The following is a 19,755-nucleotide window of genomic DNA, read 5'->3' as shown; positions in this document are numbered from 1 at the left end:
GTTTTTAAGAACAGTTTTCAACAAATGTGTCTAAAACTATAATGAGAGGGATAGAGGATGATCCTTGTCGTTCTGTGTCGTCCCAGAGGTCGTAGTCTCTCTGTTGGGGGGAGGAGGAGGACCAGTACCAAACCCCAGACTGGGAGAGCCCGCTCCCTCTCCTCTCCAGGGGTGACACCACGTTCAGAAAGAAGGCCTGCGTCATCAGGGGGGCAGGAGACACTGACTTCCAGATTGGGACTGCACAGACCAGGTTAAGGCTTCTACCATCCACTAACAATCTCTTTTGATTTTGGTGTTCTAAGAATATCTAGGGGTTTACGCTAACAAAATGTATTGATATGTGATGACCTGGGATCCATAGCATTTAGAATGTTTGGGTAGAATGTTGCCAGATGCAGTGACTGACCAGTGTGTCTGTTTCCTGGGCGTTAGCGAGTTTTCTGCCAGGGGATCGTCTCTCCCACGTGACCCGGCGGGGTATGATCACAGACCTGAGGGGCAGGACTGGGACTGGGCCGATGACACCCAGCCAGCAAGGTGAGACACTGCCAAGCTGTTGAGTAATCTTAGTAGCCATGTTTAGGTAGGGTTGGGGAGTAACGGATTACATGTAACCATGTTACATGTAAGGGATTACAAAAACCCGGTAACTGTAATCCGTTACCAGCCAAAATATTGTAAACAGATTACAGATACTTTTGAAAAACTAGATGATTACTTTTAAATTCAGAAAGGATGTTTGAGAGAGAACAAAAATCGTCAACATTTCTCTGCTTACTCAATGACATTCAAATCAGCATTGAAAAAAAGTGAAAGTTGAAGTGTGTTCCACCTGAGCGAGTCTGACCACAAGTCAGAGACCACTATGATGACACACCAAATGTGTTTGATGGATCGCGGTAAAAGAGCAGGAATAGGCTTTTGTAGGCTACAGTCTGAGCTGTCTTCCAATGGTGCGACTGCTGTCGGCATCCAAAGATTATCCAACTTCAATAATCGCCTGGAGTTAAGGATGACAGCAGTGGTGTAGTCTACGGCGATACGGATATCACTTATTATTGATATCTACATAGCGCATTGATGGGAATCACACTGCTGCTCTCTCATTTAGCTATCTGCTCCTTACGGATTGTGGTTGTTGTTGATGGCTGTTCACAAATCTAAATGTCTATTTGAACCCAATAATGATTGAACTCAAGAAGTTTAAGCTGCCTATCAGTCATTGTTTTTGAAACCAGTGGACAGCCAGTGAAAAATGTGCTCTTGCAACTGCTGCATAGTGAGGATTCCAGCCAATGGAATAAAAGTGGGGCGTTCAATCTAATTCATGCTGACGATTAAAAAAAATCCATAGGCTTAATGGACACATGCTCAAACTCGCACACTTATGATAGACTTAAAGGGGCAATATGTAGTTGGTACATACATTTTGGGATTTATAAATGTCATACACACATACAGTCAGTCAGTACCAGTCAAAGGTTTGGACACACCTACTCATTCAAGGGATTTTCATTATTTTTACTATTTTCTACATTTTCAAATAATAGTGAAGACATCAAAACATGAAATACACATGTGGAATCATGTAGTAACAAAAAGTGTTTTTTATATTTCAGATTATTCAAAGTAGCTACCCTTTGCCTTGATGACAGCTTTGCATTCTCTCAATCAGCTTCACCTGGAATGCTTTTCCAACTGTCTTGAAGGAGTTCCCACATGCTGAGCACTTGTTGGCTCCTTTTCCTTCACACTGCTGTCCAACTCATCCCAAACCATCTTAATTGGGTTGAGGTCGGGTGATTGTGGAGGCCAGGTCTTGGTCAAATAGCTCTTACATAGCCTGGAGGTGTGTTGGGTCATTTTCCTGTTAAAAAACAAATGAGAGTCCCAAGTGCAAACCAGATGGGATGGCGTATCGCTGCAGAATGCTATGGTAGCCATGCTGGTTAAGTGTTCCTTGAATTCTAAATAAATCACAGATAATGTCACCAGCAAAACACCATCACACCACCTCCTCCATGCTTCACGGTGGGAACCACACATGCGGAGATCATCCATTCACCGACTCTGCATCTCACAAAGACAAGGTGGTTGGAACCAAAAATCTAAAATTTGGACTCATCAGACCAAAGGACAGATTTCCACCAGTCTAATGTCCATTGCTTGTGTTTCTTGGCCCAAGCAAGTCCTTTAGTGGTTTCTTTGCAGCAAGTCTCCTCAGAACAGTTGATGTTGAGGTGTGTCTGTTACTTGAACCCTGTGAAGCATTTATTTGGGCTGCAATTTCTGAGGCTGGTAACTCTAATGAACTTAATCTGTAGCAGAGGTAATTCTGCGTCTTCCTTTCCTGTGGCGGTCCTCATGAGAGACAGTTTCATCACAACACTTAATGGTTTTTGAGACTGCACTTGAAGAAACTTTCAAAGTTCTTGAAATGTTCCTAACGTTCAAGTCTTAACGTAATGATGGACTGTCATTTCTCTTTACTTATTTGAGCTGTTCTTGCCATAATATGGACTTGGTCTTTTACCAAATAGGGCTATCTTCTGTATACCCTCCTACTTTGTCACAACACAACTGATTGCCTCAAATGCATTAAGAAGGAAAGAAATTCCACAAATGTACTTTTAACAAGGCACACCAGTTAATTGAAATGCATTCCAGGTGACTACCTCATGAAGCTAGTTGAGAGAATGCCACGAGTGTGCAAAGCTGTCATCAAGGCAAAGGGTGGCTACTTTGAAGAATCTGTTATTTGTTTAACACTTGTTTTTGTTTTCTACATGATTCCACGTGTTATTTCATAGTTTTGATGTCTTCACTATTATTCTACAATGTAGAAAAAATAAAAACCCTGGAAAGAGCAGGTGTGTCCCACATTTTGACTGATACTGTATATCCATTGATTCTTGAAGAATATAACTTATAAATGCCTCATGAGCTTAGTTCAAATGTCACACTCCATGAGATAAGCTCGTGTTTTTCCAATGTTTGTATGGCCTCATAACATGGTTAAAACAATAATTTTGATGTCATGGACGGTCAGTCCTTGTATCCATAGTTCTGTCTATTAATCTGAGAGTGGTTACATTTCTCCAAGCCCATCCCTCAGCTTTCTACCAAAACAGAGGCGGAGCGACAGTTTTGTTATTGTTTCATCTGTGGATTTACCATTTAAACAGCTGTTTTCTCTGCTACCGCACGGCAAGCGGTACCGGAGTGCTAAGTCTAGGACTGAAAGGCTCCTCAACAGCTTCTACCCCCAAGCCATTAGACTGCTGAACAATTCATAAAAATCGCCACCGGTCAATTTACATTGACTCCCCATCCCCTCTTATACATTGCTGCTACTCGCTGTTTGTTTGTTACCTATGCATAGTCACTTCGCCCCCACCTACATGTACAGATTACCTCAACTAGCCTGTACCCCTGCACACTGACTTGGTACTGGTGCCCCCTGTATATAACCTTGTTATTGTGTTACTTTTTATTTTAACCTACTTGAATAAAATATTTACCTTCTTGAACTGCACAGTTGGTTAAGGGCTTGTAAGTAAGCGTTGCACGGTAAAGTCTACACTTGTATTCGGCGCATGTGGCAAATAAAGTTTGATTTGATATTATCGAGATATCAAAGTGTCACCAACAAAAAGGTAAACAATAGGCCTATAGCAAATGCATCATATGGCATTCATTTTTCACATGTAAATAGCTCTTTTCAGTAGTGCTCAAAGCATGCCATTCCATGAGCGCAGCATTTATTTTTCAACTCAACTCAATGACCCCAATCAGTCCTCCATGACAACAACATCATAAACAACACAGTATGGCTGGCTAATAAGTCCTTCGTTTTGGGGTTATGCTCAGGTAAAACAATTTGGCTAATCTATACTTCCATATTTCTAAGTCCTATTCTTGAAGATCAAGGGTTATAACATTTATTGGAATGACTGGAATTCTGATAGGATTTGGTTTTTAATGTAAAGATATAATTTAATTGTATTATTATATGTAGTAGAAAGCGATGGTTTATAAGAAGCCTACTTAGCCAACCCCTAAAGTAAAGTTTTACATCCATATATCGGCAGCTCTGTAAACTTTAACATTGATTTATCCTGCAATAGTTGTCGTTCAATTGGTAACATACATTTTTGACTTCTTCTAATGCCTCTCTTAAAGGGAAAGTCATCTAAAAGTAACTGAATGTAATCAGATTACGTTACTGAGTTTAGGTAATCCATAAATTATGTTACTGATTACAATTTTTGAACAGGTAACTGTAACGGATTACATTTAGAAAGTAACCTACCCAACCCTGTGTTTAGGTAATACAGATTAAAGTTATACCCTGTTTCGCCCTGTAGAGTGGAGAAGAGAAGTGATCCAGTCGTCATCTGGATGGAGAGGTGGAGGAGCGAGGGAGCAGAGAGAGACTGAAGAGAGGGAGGAGGAGGTGGTGAGCCCATGGAACCCCCCTCCAGAGATCTGCAGGTTGCTGGGGCTGGAGAACTCAGAGGGCCAGGGTGGTGTGGTGGCTAGAGCTGGGGGAGCAGGGCTGGACAGACTTGATACCCTGTCAGAGAGCACTGGCAGCATCCTCAGCAAACTGGACTGGGCTGCCATTGAAAGCATTGTGGCCTCGGAAGGGGCCATCTGATTGACTTCGAGCATCCCCATCGGCATGCATGGACGAGGATGACTATCTTGAGGGACAAGAGGAGCAGAGGGTCACAAGGGAAGGATCACAACACAACATTAAAACCATTTATGTGCTTATACACTGTGATATTACTTGAAAGCGTCTCAACTGTTCATGGGAGCATGTGGAGGGTAGTCAGTACTGTGTGTCTTGTCATGCATCCTCTTGGTACCAGCGTTTACTAGAGAATCAGCATCATCATATTGGTACTCATGCCATATCTTTGTATTGTATGAGTTTGTCATGTCTATTTTTGGAGATCCAGTGTGTGTATATGACATTTTTGTTTTGGGTTTTAAATACCTGCCTATGTATTTATTTTTGTGTGAACTTATAAAACCAGCTGATGTGGGCGGCAGGTAGCCTAGTGGTTCGAGTGTTGGACTAGTAACCGAAAGGTTACACGATCGAAGCCTGAGCTGACAAGGTAAAAATCTGTCGTTCTGCTCCTGAACAAGGCAGTTAACCCACTTCCTAGGCTGTCATTGAAAATAATAAGAATTTGTTCTTAACTGATCTGCCAAGTTAAATAAAGGTCAAATAAAAAAACGTTGATTTCCACTCAGGAAAATAAATGAAATGAGTTTGAATGTAGTCTTTGCTTTGTGGCATAGATCAACATTTTTTTTGAAATATTTTTATAAAGACTTTGATAGTACTAGAAAGGGTAAGTATGCCTCTTTTTTGTAAGATACAGAATCTGCACAAATGGTCAATGACTGGAAGTGACAATATTATCAATAGCTAGAAATGACAACTACTTGGCAGTATTGGCGCTTTTGTTGAAATATTGAAGCAGCTTCCGGGTCACAGTTCAAGTAAACTTTAAAAAAAAAACATGGATCCTAACACAACGGGCAACGGTAAATGTTACGTTATTAGCTGTTTTTTGGGGGGGTCAATTTTATAATTAAGCGAATAAATGGTTGCAGGGGACAATGTTAGTAGTAAGCATGATTATTCAATATAATGAATGTGAGAGAAATCATCCTGTTGTTGCTGCTCGCTAGCTAGCTTGGTTGGTAGCTAGCTAGCTGACGTTAGCTACTACAGCATCTCTGGCTACGACTATTCTTTCAATGAACAAAGCACGCCGAAATGTTTTCGTAATTAAACGGGTCCAACTGCAAAGTAGCTCAACCCAACAGAAGTTTGTATCCTCGTGCAGTTTGTAATGCGCTAGGTAGTCAAATGTATGTGTCATATGCACAGGATACACATGTACACAGACACAGTACAATGACACGCTTAATTGCAGGTTCACCTCAACAATGCTACAACAGTATAATGTAAAAAATAAAATAAAAATTAAAAAGCAATAACGATCAAATAGAAATTCAATGAAAATATGGGAATGAAAATATAATACAAAGGCACTCAAACAAGAACAATAGTTGAATGTGCAATAGGGGGTATGGTTAGCAAAGTATTTAAATTTTGCAATATTTTTTGCAATGTAATAGAAGTCGTGTCGTATGTGTTTGTGCATATCTGAGCTAACTTGTGAAATACAATAGCCACTCTGGAGTGTAGTCAGTCTATCAGTAAATTATGTATACAGTCTGTCTGATTTTTGGTTAGTTCTTGGTGTGACAATGGTGACATTAAGTATTGACAATGGTAGTGATTTCATGTTGAGAGAAAGTAGTGAATGAATGAATCAGCTAGTGTGATTGAATCCTTTCCTTGTCTTTTAGCATCAGACCAGAGTGATGGAGATATGGCCTCTGTCATGGGATTCTCTGGCTTTGGTAAGTGTTACTTCCATTGGCCTTCATATCAACCTGACGTCAACAACATGTTCACCAGAAATGTATTTTAATAGGTGAGTACAGCATTTTCACACCAGCGTTCTGCTCTTCACTCCAGGAAAGAAAGCTCGCACCTTTGACCTGGATGCCATCTTTGAGCAGACCCGAAGAACAGCAATCGAGAGGAGTCAACAAGTATTAGGTTAGTGACAAATAGCTACGTGCCCTTTAACTCAGTGTATGTGTGTTTTAAGTGTCTAACCTCAGCTGTGTCTCCAGAGGAGAGGCAGAAAGAGGAAACTGGGGACAGCTCCCATACAGCCAAGGCATCAAGCTCCAAACAGAGAGACAGAGCCCCTGCACCCAGGTAACACAAACAATCCCACCCATCCTAACTGACCAATTACTTTCATATGCTCTGAGTTATATTAACTGTGTGGGAGGGTCATTTCAAATTGAGTGTTATTACCAGTATGCAGAATTGGCTAGATTATTGAAACCCATGGGTCTCTATTACATACTACCCAACAGGAAGAAGGAGGAGAGCAGTAGTGGCAGCGGCAATAGTGACGCAGACTCTGACTCAGAGCTTATTGGCCCCCCAGTGCCCAAACAACTGACTGGTCAGGAGGATGATGAGGACTTGGTGGGGCCACCACTACCACCAGGGTACAGAGGAAGCACAGCTGACGATGAAGACGACGATGATGATGATATGGAGGATGATGAAGATGATGTAAGTCTGTTTCCACTTATGACACAAGGAAACGACTAAACATTTTACAGTAGATCTGCTTGAGGCTAAAAACATCTGCTCCCATACTGTTGCTAAACCTTTACATGAGTACATACATTTCTGTTTGCAACAATAAACAATTTACATAAGCACACCAAATAGATTCATAATTATGATCTTTATACATTTCAGTCTATAACACTGAACATTTTTTACAGTCCTGAAGCCACATATTTATTTACATGGTGTGTTCTTACTATGTTATACCACTGGAGGCCAGTACACTCTTAGCATTTCATGAGACTTGCTTTATCATTCCCTTTTACACAATAATGTATTGTGAGTCGACCCAGTGCAATCTTGGTGTACTGCTTGGGAAAGCGAGAGTTGGCTTTCTCACACCACCTCCTGATAAACCATAACAAAAAGACATAATTTTAAAGTATGTAGGCCACCGAAATGCACCGCCCAAAGACACTTGGCCAGATGGTTTTCTCCTTAAAAAAGTGGTCTCTCTTATCTCCCCCTCTTTCTCTCTGAGTAGTAAAAGTCTCTTTGCTGTGTGTATGTTATGGGTGATATAGGCCAGACACCCAGCGTTCTCAGAGCAGGTGTGATTTGAGGCCGCCGTGGGGCTATGTGATGGATGGTGGCCTGTGACATGTCGGCCTCTGGTAATAACACGGCCCTCAGGCCAAACGCAGCCCTCCCATTGGGTGTAGGTGTAGCTAGTGGACCCTGCTGTGGGAGAAAACCAGCCTGTAGCATATCACAGCCCATTAAAGATTAAATATTGTGTATGACAGAGTGCCACTCCACCTTCATCAACACATGTATGACAGGCAACTTCCCATCCCTCTCTCTCAGAATCCAGTGAAGAAGATTCCAGACACTCATGAGATTACGCTGCAGCATGGCACCAAAACAGTAAGTATTTTCCAACTTTCCTCTCTATGACCCCCCCCCCCCTCTATGTTTATTAACTGTGGTGTTCTATAACCTTTCCAAAGTGGATTCCAAACTCCTCATTGTTACTTATTGCACTCATGAGCCCGTTTAAATATAGCACCCATTAATTTGGATATTTCCCTCCTAGGACTCATTAACAATAGAACTCCTGGCCTTTGTCTATCAGTACCCGCTAGAGAACGTTGCCGGGCGTCTCCTTTAGCATATGCATCTGATGCATATCAACCTGCAAGGTGCAACAAACATAAGCACCAATGCTTGATAAATAGTGCATAAACTATTATAAACATATATTATTTGTTTATGGAGTAGAACAGCTTTAATATTGCAGATAGATTGTAGATTCCATCATTGTAATTGTCTGCATCATTTCCAATCCCCCATATATTTTGTTGTTGTATGTACAGTCATGGCCAAATGTTTTGAGAATGACACACATTTTAATTTTCACAAAGTGTGCTGCCTCAGGTTGTATGATGGCAAATTGCATATACTCCAGAATGTTATGAAGAGTGATCAGATGAATTGCAATTAATTGCAAAGTCCCTCTTTGCCATGCAAATGAACTGAATCCCCCAAAAACATTTCCACTGCATTTCAGCCCTGCCACAAAAGGACCAGCTGACATCATGTCAGTGAGTCTCTCGTTAACACAGGTGTGTGTGTTGACAAGGCTGGAGATCACTCTGTCATGCTGATTGAGTTTGAATAACAGACTGGAAGCTTCAAAGGAGGGTGGTGCTTGGAATCATTGTTCTTCCTCTGTCAATCATGGTTACCTGCAAGGAAACACGTGCCGTCAGCATTGCTTTGCACAAAAAGGGCTTCACAGGCAAGGATATTGCTGCCAGTAAGATTGCACCTAAATCAACCATTTATCGAATCATCAAGAACTTCAAGGAGAGCGGTTCAATTGTTGTGAAGAAGGCTTCAGGGCGCCCAAGAAAGTCCAGCAAGCGCCAGGACCGTCTCCTAAAGTTGATTCAGCTGCAGGATCGGTGCACCACCAGTACAGAGCTTGCTCAGGAATGGCAGCAGGCAGGTGTGAGTGCATCTGCACAAACAGTAAGGCAAAGAATTTTGGAGGATGGCCTGGTGTCAAGAATGGCAGCAAAGAAGCCACTTCTCTCTAGGAAAAACCTCAGGGACAGACTGATATTCTGCAAAAGGTACAGGGACTGCTGAGGACTGGGGTAAAGTCATTTTCTCTGATGAATCCCCTTTCCGATTGTTTGGGGAATCCGGAAAAAAAGCTTGTCCGGAGAAGAAAAGGTGAGCGCTACCATCAGTCCTGTGTCAAGCCAATGGTAAAGCATCCTGAGACCATTCATGTGTGGGGTTGCTTCTCAGCCAAGGGAGTGTGCTCACTCACAATTTTGCCTAAGAACACAGTCATGAATAAAGAATGGTACCAACACATCCTCCGAGAGCAACTTCTCCCAACCATCCAGGAACAGTTTAGTGACGAACAATGCCTTTTCCAGCATGATGGAGCACCTTGCCATAAGGCAAAAGTGATAACTACGTGGCTCGGGGAACAAAACATCGATATTTTGACATGCCAGGGTTGATTGCAGAGGTCTTGAAAATGAAGGTTCAACACTGCAAATATTGACTCTTTGCATCAACTTCATGTAATTGTCAATAAAAGCCGTTGACACTTATGAAATGCTTGTAATTATACTTCAGTATTCCATAGTAACATCTGACCAAAATATCTAAAGACACTGAAGCAGCAAACGTTGTGGAAATTAATATTTGTGTCATTCTCAAAACTTTTGGCCACAACTGTACAGTAGTAGTCAAAAGTTTGGACACACCTACTCATTCAAGGGTTTTTCTATATTTTTTTGCTATTTTCTACATTGTAGAATAATAGCGAAGACATCAAAACTATGAAATAACATATGGAATCATGTAGTTACCAAAAAAGTGTTAAACAAATCTAAATATATTTTATATAGTAGCCACCCTTAGCCTTAATGACAGCTTTCCACGCTCTTGGCGTTCACTCAACCAGCTTCATGAGGTAGTCACCTGGAATGCATTTCAATTAACAGCTGTGCCTTGCTAAAAGTTCATTTGTGGAATTTCTTTCCTTAATGTATTTGAGCCAATCAGTTGTCTTGTGACAATGTATTGGGGGGTATACAGAGAGAGCCCTATTTGGTAAAATACCAAGTCCATATTATGGCAAGAACAGCTCATAAGCAAAGAGAAACGACAGTCCATCATTACTTTAAGACCTGAAGGATAAGTTCATTAGAGATAACTGCACCTCAGATTGCAGCCCAAATAAATGCTTCACAGAGTTCAATTAACAGACACATCTCAACATCAACTGTTCAGAGGAGACTGCGTGAATCAGGTCTTCGTGGTTGAATTGCTCCAAAGAAACCACAACTAAAGGACACCAATAATAATAAGAGACTTGCTTGAACCAAGAAATGCGAGCAATGGACATTAGACCGGTGGAAATCTGTCCTTTGGTCTGATGAGTCCAAATTTGAGATTTTGGTTCCAACCTCCTATCGTAGGGGAACAGATGATCTCCGCACGTGTGTTTCCCACCGTGAAGCATGGAGGAGGTGTGATGATGTGGGGGTGCTTTGCTGGTGACACTGTGAGATTTATTTGGAATTCATGGCACACTTAACCAGCATGGCTACCACACAATTCTGCAGCGATATGCCATCCCATCTGGTTTGCGCTTAGTGGGATTATCATTTGTTTTTCAACAGGACAATGACCCAACACACCTCCAGGTTGTGTAAGGGCTATTTGACCAAGAAGGAGAGTGATGGAGTGCTGCATCAGATGACCTGGCCTCCACAACCACCCGACCTCAACCCAATTGAGATGGTTTGGGATGAGTTGGACCACAGAGTGAAAGAAAAACAGCCAACAAGTGCTCAGCATATGTAGGAAATCCTTCATGACTGTTGGAAAAGCATTCCTCATGAAGCTGGTTGAGAGAATGCCAAGAGTGTACAGAGCTGTCATGAAGGCAAAGGGTGGCTACTTTGAAAAATCTCAAATATTTTGATTTGTTTAACAGTATTTTTGGTTTCTACATGATTCCATATGTGTTCATAGTTTTCATGTCTTCACTATTATTCTACAATGTAGAAAATAGTAAAAATAAAGAAAAACGCTTGAATGAGTAGATGTTCTAAAACTTTTGACCGACGTGTGTGTGTGTGTGTGTGTGTGTGTGTGTGTGTGTGTGTGTGTGTATATATATATATATATATATATATATATATATATATATATATATATATATATATATATATATATATACAGTTGAAGTCGGAAGTTTACATACACTTAGGTTGAAGTCATTAAAACTAGTTTTTCAACCACTCCACACACTTCTTGTTAACAAACGAATATATAGTTTTGGCAAGTCGGTTAGGACATCTACTGTGTGCATGACACAAGTAATTTTTCCAACAATTGTTTACAGTCAGATTATTTTACTTATGATTCACTGTATCACAATTCCAGTGGGTAAGATGTTTACATACACTAAGATGACTCTGCCTTTAAACAGTTTGGCAAATTCCAGAAAATTATGTCATGGCTTTAGAATCTTCTGATAGGCTAATTGACATCATCTGAGTCAATTGGAGGTGTACCTGTGGATGTATTTCAAGGCCTACCTTCAAACTCAGTGCCTCTTTGCTTGACATCATGGGAAAATCAAAAGAAATCAGCCAAGACCTCAGAAAAAAAACGTAGATCTCCACAAGTCTGGTTTATCCTTGGGAGCAATTTCCAAATGCCTGAATGTACCCCGCTCATCTGTATAAACAATAGTACGCAATTATAAACACTATGGGACCACGCAGCCGTCATACCGCTCAGGGTGGAGACGCATTCTGTGATGAACGTACTTTGGTGCAAAAAGTGCAAATCAATCCCAGAGCAACAACAAAGGGCATTGTGAAGATGCTGGAGGAAATGGTAAAACGAGTCCTATATCGACACAACCTGAAAGGCTGCTCAACAAGGAAGAAGCCACTGCTCTAAAACCGCCATAAAAAAGCCAGACTACGGTTTGCAACTGCACATGGGGACAAAAATCATACTTTTTTAAGAAATGTCCTCTGGTCTGATGAAACAGAAATAAAACTGTTTGGCCATAATGACCATTGTTGTGTTTGGAGGAAAAAGGGGGAGGCGTGCAAGTTGAAGAAAACCATCCCAGCAGTGAAGCATGGGGGTGGCAGCATCGTGTTGGGGGTGCTTTGCTGCAGGAGGGAATGGTGCACTTCACAAAATAGATGGCATCATGAGGATGGAAAATTAGGTGGGTATATTGAAGCAACATCTCTAGACATCAGTCAGTAAGTTAAATCTTGGTCGCTAATGGGTCTTCCAAATGGACAATGACACCAAGCATACTTCCAAAGTTGTGGCAAAACGGCTTAAGGACAACAAAGTCAAGGTATTGGAGTGGCCATCACAAAGCCCTGACCTCAATCCCATAGAAAATGTGTGCAGAACTGAAAAGGTGTGTGCGAGCAAGGAGGCCTACAAACCTGACTCAGTTACACCAGCTCTGTCAGGAGGAATGGCCCAAAATACACCCAACTTATTGTGGGAAGCTTGTGGAAGGCTACCCGTACCGTTTGACCCAAGTTAAATAATTCAAAGGCAATGCTACCAAATACTAATTGAGTGTATGTAAACTTTTAGCCCTCAGGGAATGTGATGAAAGAAATAAATGCTGAAAGAAATCACTCTCTCTACTATTATTCTGACATTTCACATTCTTAAAATAAAGTGGTTATCTTAACTTTCCTAAAACAGGGAATTTTTATTAGGATTTAATGTCAGGAATTGTGAAAAACTGAGTTGAAATGTATTCGGCTAAGGTGTATGTAAACTTCCGACTTCAACTGTATTTATATATTATAAAGGATTCATTTCAAGAATAATTATTTGTGGAAATAGATCAATAAAATAAAAAAACACACTAGTCATTTGTTTTGAGTCAAGAATATGTTTTGTATATTTCTACAATGACCTTAGACTTAGAACAGTCACACGGACACATGCACACAGACACACAAACAATCACACGCACACACACAGACACATACACAAATCCATTTGATCAACTTTATTTGTAGATTTGATTAGTAATAGAGTAATTAATTAATAGTATAATGAATTAGTATAGTATAATGAAATAGTATAATTAATGAAAGAATATTATAATTAAATAGTATAATTAGTATTTCTAGTAGTCAGCCAGGTTAAATGATTTGCTGTATTCCTAAACAAAAGTGTCAGTGCATGAACAATTGTAAAGGATGAATTGCATAAATAAACAGCATATTAGATTTTTAAGTTTGTTACTCGTTTTTGCACAGTAGCCAGAGAAGTGCTGCTGCGAGTGTGGTCATGTGATGAATACAGCACTGATATTCTTGGAAATAGAGCTTTACTTCTTGAATTATGAGAGTTATTTGACAAAGTTAAGTGTAATATAAATGCCAGAATATATTCTTTCAGATACTATATAGAAATCAAAGTGTTTTACCTGCATGTGACTCTGAAGGACGATTCAATAAAGTGATGATCCTTTCCCTGCCTCTGTAAATTACAAGATGCGCCCATCTCTTCATGTTCAATTTGACAACTCATAGGCCTAATGTTGTCACTCATCAGAATATTGAAAAATGTAATCCTGTCTATAGGTTAACTCTTATGTGTGAAATTTGGGTATAGTGTGTAGTTTCGATGGCCGGCTGTGCAGGCTGACTGGCGTCGTTTGTTTCCCACTCATGAAGTTAGATAGAATAATACGAAACATATCCTTTACTCTAAAGGCCTACTGCAACACAGCATGTTTTCATTTCCCTTACAGTACATTTGATTAGTAATAGAGTTACAGTAAATAAAACAGTCCCGTAACAGCATCTTTTTACAAAGTCAAATGTCAAAGAGAATGGTATCAACTCACAAGGCGCACGGTCAAATTATTAACATGAGCACCAATGCTGATAAATAGGCATTACACTTTTTTTCACAATTAAATCAACCTCTTCACCCTCCTTAACATTCAGTTGGGCCTAATTTAACTTCAATTGTGAAGCGCCTGGCTGGGTACCAACATCCTACAGCACATTGTCTTGCGGGTTAAGTTAGGAATAGGTGTGAAAAAAACTTAAAAGGAACTACATACTTCTGTGGTTTCAGAATTCTGACAAATGAGCTGTGTAAAATACAAACATTTTGAAAAGTCAGGGAAGCTGCAGGACATAGCTTTTTGGGGGGATTGATTTCTTTAATTTACTAAATCAAATGTCAGTGGCCGTTGGCCTATGGCGGTTCTAGCGTTAAAAGGCAAGGCAATGCACATCCAGACAAACTACTGGGACCCTCAGCCAAGATTGTGTCCATTGTGCACTAAGCTGGCTGGTTAGGTGGTATGCTGTTAACCCAGTAGCAACTAGGTGTTGGTTAAGTGGTTAAGGTCCCTGGCAGGTGAAAGTAACCTCTGTTTGCTCCCTCCCTCCCTCCTCAGGTGTCGGCCTTGGCATTGGACCCCTCTGGAGCCCGTCTGGTCACCGGGGGATACGACTTTGACGTGCGCTTCTGGGACTTTGCTGGGATGGATGCAGCTCTGAATTCCTTCAGAACAATACAGCCCTGCGAATGGTGTGTCCACCACCTAGACTAGAACATACACATGCCTATCAACCGGAGTGCATTGGGAGCGTAACCCATTAGGCCGTCCACCCATGCAGCCAGAGCCATCAATAAACGAGGGATATTGGCCAAATGAGCCATTTTTACCTTTAAAAAAAAAAAGAAGCTTATAACAAATGACAAAAACACTATTCCTTGTTTGTGATATGTAGCGTATGCAAAACTTTACAGCCAGTTGTCTTCTTGGTTTTTACTTTCCTTAAACAATAGTTGTCCACATCACGGTTCAGCTGTCGGATAGTGATAAATGCATCAGGGCATTGCATGCATACACCTATAGGCTTAGGAGTCCACTGTATGATATTAATATATATGAAGAAAGAGAAACTTAGGCCTAGCCCCAGAGATAGATGTGCCGGCGGCATGCCCGACACCGACATGCATTTCTTTATCCTTGCCAGATAGGCTACTGCGTCTGCTATACAGATATAGGTGTACAGAAGGAGGCTAATTCATGAATTTTGTTCTCCAAATATTTTTCTTTATTAAGATAAGCATTATATTGGTAGATAATAGGAGTAACTCTGGTCGCAATTGCAGCAATTACTAAGAAAGGCTGGTGCCTACCGTAACCAACAAATGATAGCAATAGGCTAATAATATTAATTTTACAACAAGCCCACTTAAACCTTAAACTAAATATGGGGCACACAATTATAAAGACAGATCAAACTTCACTTCACAAAACACATTCGGCATTCTTAAGGAGCTGGTTTAGATCAATAAATAGGCCTACAATAATAACGATATACAATAATGATATTTTGTTTAAATTTTTCATATGAAAAAATACGTTAAAAAAAATAGCATCCTACCTGAATAGCAAGTTGCACAGTTGCCTGCATTTGGCCACGCCAACGTTCTTCTCATATTTGTCCACTACAATAGGAAAACGTATCCCCTTGTAGGCTTTTCACTGTGGGGGGAATTCAGACCCGAGTTAACCAAACGTAAATGGAACATAATTCCCTTTCTATGCACTTTTCTCTCTGTTCTGACCTTGAATTTAAGCATGAGAATAGAAATTATTCACCAGCTATTTGTTTGGGGTGGAGATGGAATAAATGAAGGTGTGGTGGTGTCTACAGATATGCCATATTCTGACCTTGACTTAATTCCAACACCTTTACACGCGAGGAAACCATGAGTAAAGTCTAGTGAACCTACCGGTTCCAAGTGGAACGGGGAAAAAAAAAAGATTTAGATTTTTACAGAAAATTTTGCAGATCTACCAGGAATACCTTTGAGATCGACCAGTTCAATCTCGTGCATTTCTCTGTGGGCTGATATTTATTCTGCGGGACAGTCCCGGGGGAGCTGCGCGTGGCAGTCTAATGTTTTTTACACTCGGTGTATAACTTGATAAGAGCTATTGATAAATGAGTAATCTGTTTGGCTAAGGGAATTGTAAATATAAATGACACTTTTAAATCTATTTTATCTTATAATCGCTGGAGACAAATGTGAAACCACTCATATGGCAGCAACCTGAAGCAAATCAACTTAAAGTAAAGTTTTACATTTAAATTGTACAGCATTTTAACTTGCACCGATGGCCACTTAATTATAGGTGACCCAGACTTCCTCTGTTTCCTATTTGTATCATGTTAAGTATTAGCCTCTATCAGTATCGACTGTTAATATGCCTAATAACCACATATATTCAACTGCCAATTTACTGTTAGTTCTATTCAGTTGCTATAGCCTACATCATTCCATTTAATGACATGTTTCGATTACCTCTGTTTGCTTCCTCTGTAAACGGCGTCACGGCCGTGTGGTTGTTGCTGAGGATCATTAGTAACAAAACATGTAGGGTGATTAAATGGTTATGTAGCGGAGAGCAGACCAAGTCGTAACAGTTTGAACCCGACGCATGGTGCAATAATTAATTGGCCGTGTCATCACACAGTCCCGTGGTTAGTGCAGGCAATAGACATGGATGTTGCCTACTATTGTACGCTATTCTCCCTATTATAATTCTGTGTACACTAATCTTCCAACATTACCATGGGTCGAAGAGCTGAATGTGGCAATTTCCCATATTTCGGTCCGTATTATTAGGTATGCTATTAGCAATAAGCATTACCACCTGTAGCCCAACTGATGCAGCATAGGCTGAAGCATGGGGTTGCCTGTCTGGATTTACCCTGTTGGGCTAATCATTAGTTAGATCCCAAATGTAATCTTTTAACTAGTTAGCATCCTATTGATGAATTTTATGTCCCAAAAATCTTGCATAAACACTGAATATAGTGTAAGCCTATATGTTTAGGTAACTTGGGGTAAACCGCCACCCGGGGCAACACGTTCCCTGTTTGTCCTTCTCCAAGAAACCACTTCATAGGGTGGCGTTTTCAATCAAAGTTACTCTACAATTGACCCGTTAGTTAGCCCCACTCTTCCCTATGCACTCACAGGGATTTGCAGAGGTGTATGGTGCTTAACCATGACACTGCAGTTAGAGCATATTTAGGAGTTGACAAATAAATTAAGTAGGAATGGAAAGCTGGAATCGCCTTTTTAACAAAGGCCATTTAAACGGCTATTTTCCCCACAATTAGAGGAATTGTTGTGCATTGACTGCTTGTCAGAATGCAGGTTTCCCTCCCTATGGCACTCGTAACTTAAATGCGCCTCGAGAGGAATATCTCACATAGAACACACAACAACAAGCCGACTATGTAAATAGATCAACTATTCTACTATGGGTTGTCTGATTTGTGGCCTGTTCTAGCGTGTTCAAAGTGCGCCACGACAGATTTTTTCATGCCACATATTTTTTTTGCCAATTTGTCCTGCTACAATTGTATTTATCGGCTTTTCATTGATTTTATTGGCCAAAAAAACGGCAATTACCAGCTAAGGAAACCCTGCTATCAAAATGCTCATACACATGCACAAACATGTTGTTGTGTTGCTTCAGCGCACCTCATGTTAACTGTACTACCTCATGTCAGAGGAATGGATCTTCTCCCTGTAATTAAATGGACCTAACCTAAATACTGTATACTCGGATGCAGATGAGAGGAAGAGCTTGTGTATGTGTTTGTGTACATGTGTATCACTGTGTGTATTTAATGTTTGTTTCGTGGAACCCATCAATGAATACATTCTCTCAGGGGTTTTGAGAACCAATGGGCTGAGCTGGAGCGGGCTTTCCCTGAATCTTATTAGCCGAACTCCACGCCACATTTAGCCTGATTACAGAGCCGTCCAATAGTCTCCGCGGTCACTGACACACTAGGCCGTATTTGGAGAGCCGTGTGAAGCCCACTGTTTCTCCATCGCTAGAGTTAAAAACGAGGGGTTATTTCCACTTAATGAGGAACCTTGATTGGTTCAGTGTTGTCGACTCTTCCTCCGAAGGAAATGTAGTGATGGCTGTCTGTGCTCCAGACCCTGGAGGTAGGAACAGAGATGTTAACCCAGTTTTATTTCACTATGGTCCCACTCCCTAAGCGTTCAGCTCCCCGCACGAAACCTGGCTGGCCCCTCTACCCCCTGCTGGGTTAATGCAGTTTGATATTGACCTGAATTGCTATCTGCACTTTGGGAGAGTGGTTATGTGTGTGTGTTTGCGTGACACGTGTGGTGTGCGTGGAGTAGGAGGTAACAGTTCAGCGCATAGATTGGCATTGTGAATGGGTTGCTGGTGTAGCTAAATCCCAATCTTTGGACTCATATATGAAAATCTCCACTCCTTTTCTTGCTGTAAAGAAGAAACCCAACTATGTGTAGTGCAGCCAAGGTTAGCTTCGGTGTGTGTTACATTCTTCTGTCCCAGTCTAACAGACTGTTCATTGTGTTGAGTCTGAGGGACAAGACAGAGAGAAGCCCAGACCTAGACATCGCCACTGTTGGTCTGTCTGGTCCAAATCAAATGGGCCAAACGTCTGACTGTTTCCGCTAACTCTCTGTGATGTGTGTTGTCACGGTTCCTATGGTAACAGGTTTTAGTCTAAAACTGCTTCAGGATTTAAAGCTGTTATATGACATTGCTGTAGCTCTGATGCCGTACACGTTCAGACCTAGCAGATGTCTCTCACCAATTCAACAGAAACTCCCACAAAGACACTTACCGCACGCATTTCAGGAATGACCCATGGTAGCCACGGGAATGATAAGTAAAAAAGCTTTGCCTTTCTCATCCTCTCCCATTGTGTCCCCTCTAAGCCACCAGATTAGGTCCCTGCAATACAGCATCACTGGTGATGTCATCCTGGTGGTCTCTGGGAATGCCCAGGCCAAGGTGTTGGACCGTGACGGGTTCCCGGTCATGGAGTGTCCCAAGGGAGACCAGTACATCGTGGACATGGCTAACACCAAGGTACACACTCATCCACCACCTACTCTCTGATATGTGCTTCCTCTGTTACTGAGAAGGGAAGAGATATAGCCATCGGACACTATGGCCTTCCAGCCCCCCTGTCGGTGGCCACTCAAACAAGCATTCAGGCCTGGACCTTAGCTTTGTGTCAGGGATGACCCCTACACTGTATGTTCTGCAGCTGCAGGTTAGTTTGTGTATGGGAGTAATGATGTGTACTGTACTTCCAGCTGGGAGCAGTCAGAGTGGAGTAGGAGAGGGTCACGATGACATTCACAACTAGATCATGCCGTGGTGACCGACCACTGACCAAGGTCGCGTTCGTTCAATGCGTCTTGGGTGAACAGTTTTTGCTGTCGAAAAGGCCGTTGCTGATTGTCCATTCGCAGAGCATGTTCTGCATGGAGGCTGAGACACCTGTGAGAATGATGTGATAGAGATGACTTCCCCAGTAGGAGAACTATTGTAGGGTGTCGCTCTGTCTCTCTACATTCCTGTGGATCAAATGCTCCATTCAGGCTGTTGCTGGCAGCAGGGT

General features: G+C 41.3%; 2 protein-coding genes across 8 annotated transcripts in view; both read left to right on the top strand.

Annotated features, from left to right (window-relative positions):
• cplane1 (ciliogenesis and planar polarity effector 1) overlaps positions 1-5,285 on the top strand; it is a 31,464-nt gene extending 26,179 nt beyond the window's left edge. For all 7 annotated transcript variants that reach the window (XM_024380770.2, XM_024380769.2, XM_024380768.2 and 4 more), the window contains exons 42-44: positions 87-253; positions 436-540; positions 4,371-5,285. In XM_024380770.2, coding sequence (XP_024236538.1) covers positions 87-253; positions 436-540; positions 4,371-4,663 — 565 coding nt within the window. In that variant the 3' untranslated portion in view covers positions 4,664-5,285. The remainder of the gene's footprint in view (positions 1-86; positions 254-435; positions 541-4,370) is intronic.
• A 191-nt stretch (positions 5,286-5,476) lies between these two features.
• The window catches only part of LOC112219484 (WD repeat-containing protein 70), an 80,544-nt gene continuing 66,265 nt past the window's right edge, over positions 5,477-19,755 (top strand). Inside the window, exons 1-8 of the mRNA XM_024380773.2 lie at positions 5,477-5,568; positions 6,403-6,456; positions 6,575-6,658; positions 6,736-6,823; positions 6,988-7,192; positions 8,060-8,119; positions 14,703-14,836; positions 19,064-19,217. Of these exons, the coding sequence (XP_024236541.1) occupies positions 5,544-5,568; positions 6,403-6,456; positions 6,575-6,658; positions 6,736-6,823; positions 6,988-7,192; positions 8,060-8,119; positions 14,703-14,836; positions 19,064-19,217 (804 nt within the window). The 5' untranslated portion in view covers positions 5,477-5,543. The remainder of the gene's footprint in view (positions 5,569-6,402; positions 6,457-6,574; positions 6,659-6,735; positions 6,824-6,987; positions 7,193-8,059; positions 8,120-14,702; positions 14,837-19,063; positions 19,218-19,755) is intronic.

Source organism: Oncorhynchus tshawytscha, linkage group LG20 (assembly GCF_018296145.1).
Source record: "Oncorhynchus tshawytscha isolate Ot180627B linkage group LG20, Otsh_v2.0, whole genome shotgun sequence".
Lineage (NCBI taxonomy): Eukaryota > Metazoa > Chordata > Actinopteri > Salmoniformes > Salmonidae > Oncorhynchus > Oncorhynchus tshawytscha.
This window is presented reverse-complemented; position numbering and strand designations above follow the sequence as displayed.